This window comes from Phoxinus phoxinus, assembly GCF_949152265.1.
Source record: "Phoxinus phoxinus genome assembly, chromosome: 20".
NCBI lineage: Eukaryota > Metazoa > Chordata > Actinopteri > Cypriniformes > Leuciscidae > Phoxinus > Phoxinus phoxinus.
Window position 1 is genome coordinate 6,347,802 of NC_136895.1, and position 6,731 is coordinate 6,354,532.

Below are 6,731 nucleotides of genomic sequence, written 5' to 3' on the forward strand. Positions count from 1 at the left end.
ACACACTTCACAATGTTGAATTTGAATTCATTTGAATTTAATTTGCCACTCATTCCAAAAAATGTTTAACTGAAATTTCAATCAATTTAGATTCGCTTTTTTGAACTTGCCACCAACTCTACAGAACGTTGGACTGAAATTTGAATGGATTTGGATTGAAATTGAATTCAAATCATGTCATATCCATAGGATTTTGAAATGAAATTACTCTAAATTGAATTTATAGTAATTTAGATTCAAATTACTATAAATTTGGGAAACCCCAAAAAATTATGCCATCAAAACAAAATGATACATTTGCAATACAGCACCACTTTATTACATATAATACATACAAATTAAATACTTTAAAAAGTTGAGATTTCAAACATTTTAAATTGACTACGTTTTTACATTTTTGTTTCTTCTTCCTTAAATTAAAATTTAAATTATGCATCAAATTAGTCGCTTCATTTCAAATCCAGTAGTTAACTCAGGCATTTACAGCTTTTATTTATCCGTTGCTCTACTTTGTTTGGCTATTTATAAGTCGAGCGTTGTCCCTCCAGACCAGGGGTGGGCAATTAATTTGCCCAAGGGGCCACATGAGAAACTGGGGTGGTTATAGAGGGCCGGACCAATACACTTAACTCAGTTCTGCCCAATATATTACATCTCTCTCAAAAAAGAAAAACAGTAAATGAAATTAATTAAATTAACACAACACACAATTATATAACTATTTAATTAACATTCACAAAAACTTTCTTTTTTTAGATGACATATTTAAGGGCTAACGGTAAACTCGCATTTCTTGAACGCTGTCCTGCATGAGCACGAATACAGTTGAGTGAAGGTGCAGGTCACACACACTGTGACTGACGTAAATAAAATAAACAAAATCAGTTGCCTTGACAGCAGTCCATATCTTTTGGCACTCTAGCGGTTATTAAACAGAACTGCATGTGTATTGCGGAAGAACATTGCAGCCGGAACTACTTCTCTCATGTCTATGACGAGTCACTCAGGGACAGTGTTACTCTGCAGCGGTGCCGACTCGACCGGCCTAAAATAGTCCGAATATAAACACTGATTATAGGTGTACCATAGTGATTCAGAATAAGACACAAACACGGTTTGGAACATTGATTCATGATGTACACACTCAATATCTAATTTTTTATATATTGAGGAAAAAAAAAAAAAATTACGGACTCCAGCTTTTATTTACCAATTACATTACGTGGGCCGGTCAAGGATAGCCAGAGGGCCTGATGTGGCCCGGGGGCCGTACAATGCCCAGGTCTGCTCCAGACGATGGTGACTCCTCTGACGCAGAAGTACTTTAACTTCGGCGAGCTGGAGAACAGCATCATGTACTGCATCTGCGGCGTGGAGGTGATCGCTGGGTTCGTGTTCGTGCGCTGGCTGAGCAAGCGTGTGGCGGAGCGAGTGGTGCTGGCGGTCGGCCTCATCCTCTGCAACATCTCCTGCGTCTGGTGCCTGATCTTCCTGGCCAACCCTCAGGGTAAGACGTCTCGCGTGCTGTGCTTAGACGCTGGAAAACCCCACACGGCTCACACGCGTCTTTCTTCGGTTTAGGTGGATTCGCGTGGCAGCTGGCGGAGTTCATCATTGGTGTTTTCCTTCAGGTCCTGGGCCTTCCTTTTGTGGCGGTTGCCCAGGTGTCGCTCTTCTCCAAAATCACGTCACAGAAGACGCAAGGTCAGTCAGTAGTAAAAAATAAAGTAAAAGTAAATGATCACTATTAGTGGCCTCCATCTTCTGCTAGTGGAGCTCTCTGGCTTTTTTTTAAAGGGGCGGGTGATTTTATACAATTTTAACATATAAAAAATATCTGTGGGGTATTTTGAGCTAAAACTTCACACACACACACTGGGGACATCAGAGACTTATTTTACATCTTGTGAAAAGGGCATTATACCCCCCCTTTAAACTTTTAGGCAAGGCTTTGTCAAGCAAAGTTCACCTAGACAAACTTTTCTAGTTTTTCTGGTTCTCTAGTCAATGTTTGCTTGGGTGAAGAGCTTGTTTGTTTGTTCTCAGGATTCAGTCAGGGGATCCGCCGCTCTGTCGGAGGACTGGCCACCATCCTCGGTCCTCTCTGGGCCGGCGGGCTGACCTCTGACCTTTATGTGATGATGGGCGTGATGATGGGTCTGCTTGTCCTGCTTACCGTGAGTCTTGTTTGGAGCATCTAGTGCACACATGAGTGTTAGGACACAACGTTGAAGACATTTGAACAGCTCTGTGGTTAAACTCTATCTTCTTGTGAATGATTGACAGATCATGATGATGGTGTCGTATGAGCGTCTGGTGGAGCCTGTGACGGTGGACAGTCCAACGGGCGCTGAATCTGAAGACTGACACAGGTACTCCACACATTGTGCTTTCTACTGCCCGCGTCTCGCATTTTTTTGATGCAAAGACACGTTGCGTATGAATGACCCCAAAATGGGAGAACAAAACCAAAGGTCCGTCTAGCGCACGTTTCCATAGAAAACAATAGAAACGCAGTGCAGTGGAATGCAAAACCGCGTTCTGTGGAAATGCTCTCATGTTGTTTCTCCTGTTTTGTTGTTGCATGGAGTATGAAGGCACAGCCCACTTCTAGAAAAGGGGAGGGGAGCAGGAGCTAATTTGCATTTAAAGATACAGACACGAAAACAGCGTGTTTTTGCTTCCACCCAAACACAAGACTTATATTACATTGTGTAACACTCACTCACATGAATTAATCATGTTTTTCATCGAGTTTCATGCAGTTAGGATGTTTAGTATTCCTTCCCTCCCCCTAATTTTATATAGAAACATAACTTTTCCCTTTCATGTCAAAAATTATCAAGAAATAGATTTAAAAAATCATAGATTTATCACAAAGGAAATGTAAGGTCTAATTGAGCATATTGCATAGTGGGGTATTGTATGAGTTTATTCAAAATAAAAATGTATTCATTGACTTAACATCTCTTCTAAAAGGAACGTGAAGAACATCAGATCTAGGCAGGTGGAGCTGGGGAGGTGGAGGGGTTCAATCCTGTATCAGATCTAGGCAGGTGGAGCTGGGGAGGTGGAGGGGTTCAATCCTGTATCAGATCTAGACAGGTGGAGCTGAGGAGGTGGAGGGGTTCAATCCTGTGACAGATCTAGGCAGGTGGAGCTGGGGAGGTGGAGGTGTTCAATCCTGTGACAGATCTAGGCAGGTGGAGCTGGGGAGGTGGAGGGATTCAATCCTGTGACAGATCTAGGCAGGTGGAGCTGGGGAGGTGGAGGGGTTCAATCCTGTGACAGATCTAGGCAGGTGGAGCTGAGGAGGTGGAGGGGTTCAATCCTGTATCAGATCTAGGCAGGTGGAGCTGGGGAGGTGGAGGGGTTCAATCCTGTGACAGATCTAGACAGGTGGAGCTGGGGAGGTGGAGGGGTTCAATCCTGTGACAGATCTAGGCAGGTGGTGCTGAGGAGGTGGAGGTGTTCAATCCTGTATCAGATCTAGGCAGGTGGAGCTGGGGAGGTGGAGGGGTTCAATCCTGTATCAGATCTAGGCAGGTGGAGCTGAGGAGGTGGAGGGGTTCAATCCTGTGACAGATCTAGGCAGGTGGAGCTGGGGAGGTGGAGGGATTCAATCCTGTGTCAGATCTAGGCAGGTGGAGCTGAGGAGGTGGAGGGGTTCAATCCTGTATCAGATCTAGGCAGGTGGAGCTGGGGAGATGGAGGGGTTCAATCCTGTATCAGATCTAGGCAGGTGGAGCTGGGGAGGTGGAGGGGTTCAATCCTGTATCAGATCTAGGCAGGTGGAGCTGGGGAGGTGGAGGAGTTAAATCCTGTATCAGATCTAGGCAGGTGGAGCTGGGGAGGTGGAGGGGTTCAATCCTGTATCAGATCTAGGCAGGTGGAGCTGGGGAGATGGAGGGGTTCAATCCTGTATCAGATCTAGGCAGGTGGAGCTGGGGAGGTGGAGGAGTTAAATCCTGTATCAGATCTAGGCAGGTGGAGCTGGGGAGGTGGAGGGGTTCAATCCTGTGACAGATCTAGGCAGGTGGAGCTGGGAAGGTGGAGGGGTTCAATCCTGTATCAGATCTAGGCAGGTGGAGCTGGGGAGGTGGAGGGGTTCAATCCTGTATCAGATCTAGGCAGGTGGAGCTGGGGAGGTGGAGGGGTTCAATCCTGTATCAGATCTAGGCAGGTGGAGCTGGGGAGGTGGAGGAGTTAAATCCTGTATCAGGTCTAGGCAGGTGGAGCTGGGGAGATGGAGGGGTTCAATCCTGTATCAGATCTAGGCAGGTGGAGCTGGGGAGGTGGAGGAGTTAAATCCTGTATCAGATCTAGGCAGGTGGAGCTGGGGAGGTGGAGGGGTTCAATCCTGTGACAGATCTAGGCAGGTGGAGCTGGGAAGGTGGAGGGGTTCAATCCTGTATCAGATCTAGGCAGGTGGAGCTGGGGAGGTGGAGGAGTTAAATCCTGTGACAGATCTAGGCAGGTGGAGCTGGGGAGGTGGAGGAGTTAAATCCTGTGACAGATCTAGGCAGGTGGAGCTGGGGAGGTGGAGGGGTTCAATCCTGTATCAGATCTAGGCAGGTGGAGCTGGGGAGGTGGAGGAGTTCAGAGGAACTGCAGGACTAGCTCACAGCAAACACTGAACCAGACTATTTAAATGTTCAGCAAGCAACCTCATTGGCTGAAGGGTTGGCAGAGGCCAATCAGCTTGTGCCATACAGAAATGATGTTATTGGTTGGAGATGCATCAGCCTTGAATAAATAAATAATTGATTTGTTTGTTTCTAGGTTTGTGCCGTTGTTGGTGAGCAAGCTGTTTACTGAAACATTGAAGTCCAATAAATCTTTTGGAAGTGGTGTAGGGTTGCTTCACCGGTGACGACGAGAGCATTTACTGCAGGAACAGAAACTAGTGTCAGTGAGTGGAGGCTTCAGGAGTGGGGTAAGAACAAATGACCAAAGGAAACGAGGAGGGTCTTCATCTCTGCCCTGTGCCGAGGTCTGATCAAGGCAAAGACTCTTTATAAATCTACATCTCTACTATATTTCCTATGGAAATTGCAGTAGATCAAATGTTTTATGATTAAGAACGAACAGCCACATTCCGAGGGAAAATCCGTTTATGTGTGTCATGATGTTTTTATAGTAATAAAGAGATTAATGCATTAAGTTTAGGACAATATATTTTGGAGCTGCTGATTGATGATGGGAAAATATATATTTTTGAAATGATGAACTTCACATGGGTCATTTAAAGCTGCAGGATTTATTTCTGATGTATTCATTTCCTTTTTTCACCACTTGATGAGACTTCTGCTACTTTCAAAATTCATATTTTACCTCCTCAGGCCTAAAGAACCATGTAGATTATAATTGAAGAAAAATGAATAACCCCATTACATTTCTTTCTCAAAAATATTTAGTAAACCCTGTTACATCTGAAATGTTTTGGGGTCGAATGTTACAATATTAGAATATTTATCATGTAGGCATACATTTCTTATACCAAGAACAATATTTGTTACTAAAGTTAATCAAACAAGATGACTTGATCTCGACAAAACCTAATATATTTTTGTATGTCATTAAGACTAAACTTATTTTGTAAATGTCAGCATGATGGGGTTGAATAGGAAGTGCAATAATGCGGTGTAAAATCCTGCATTATCAAAATATATCAAAATAAAAATAAAGAAAACAGTGAAAGCACAATTTAATTTCAGAAGAACCAGTTTTTTTTTTTTTTTTTTAAATGCATTGGTGTTTAATAGGGACATACAAATGATTTAAAATAAAAACATTTGATGATGTTTGTGTTGATAGCATTAGATTGGTGTTAATAGCCTGTTCAACTGTAGAATACAGCATTACATCAACTGTCCACTAGAGGACACCCTCAGCCCAGAAACGACTATCAGCCACCTTTAAAAATGAGAAATATTGAGGTTTCTGGATCCATAATTTAATTTCTCTTTTACTCATTTGCATTGGCGGATTGTAAAATGCCAGTATTTGTTAGTGAAATTACAATGATGATCACTACTATGCAATAACACAATACTCTGTCAATTAATATGTTTATAAGAATGACATTATAGTTTTTGATTTTGTTCTTTTTTATAATTAAATATTTTGTCATTCGCAAACGTAGAATGAATGTAATTGTTGTTTTAACATATTGAATATACGTGTCATAATGTGTGTCGTGAATTTGCATAATTTAAATGTGTGGCCAGACATATAGCTTTATGTGGAAGTGGAACCAATATTTATTTATTTTTTATGTTTATTAATTTTTGTTTTTAGTGCAATTATATGTCTTGTGTTTTTAACGTGGTGAATTTAACCTTTCAACCTTTGATTAGTTTACATTGGTCACACTTTATTTTGTCAGATTTTTAGTTGACATTTAGTTTATCTAGTGGGTTCATTCATACAAAATTATGTTTATCATAAACACACAATGCTCTTTAATTAAATAAACAAAAGTTAAATAGCTTCAGTGTCAGTCTATTTAAACAGTTCCATGCGGTGTCAGCCATAAAATGCAATGTTTGACTCATCTCTCCGATGCTCTTTTGACATCTTTTCTTTGCTTTTCTTTTCTTTTTCTCTCATGAAACCTATTTTTACCCCACGCCTCTTAATAAACTGACCTTGGAAAAATGTTGCCTGGCCGGATACATTTGGATGATTTACTTCTGTTACAAATAATTTTTTTTGTTCTCTTTATCTTT

At 42.0% G+C, this 6,731-nt stretch overlaps 1 protein-coding gene across 1 annotated transcript in view; it reads left to right on the forward strand.

Annotated features, from left to right (window-relative positions):
* Nucleotides 1-6,464, forward strand: part of mfsd8l1 (major facilitator superfamily domain containing 8-like 1) — a 14,389-nt gene extending 7,925 nt beyond the window's left edge. The window contains exons 8-12 of the mRNA XM_079593197.1: nt 1,294-1,507; nt 1,582-1,704; nt 2,047-2,177; nt 2,287-2,372; nt 4,783-6,464. Of these exons, the coding sequence (XP_079449323.1) occupies nt 1,294-1,507; nt 1,582-1,704; nt 2,047-2,177; nt 2,287-2,367 (549 nt within the window). The 3' untranslated portion in view covers nt 2,368-2,372; nt 4,783-6,464. The remainder of the gene's footprint in view (nt 1-1,293; nt 1,508-1,581; nt 1,705-2,046; nt 2,178-2,286; nt 2,373-4,782) is intronic.
* Nucleotides 6,465-6,731: the final 267 nt, after the last annotated feature.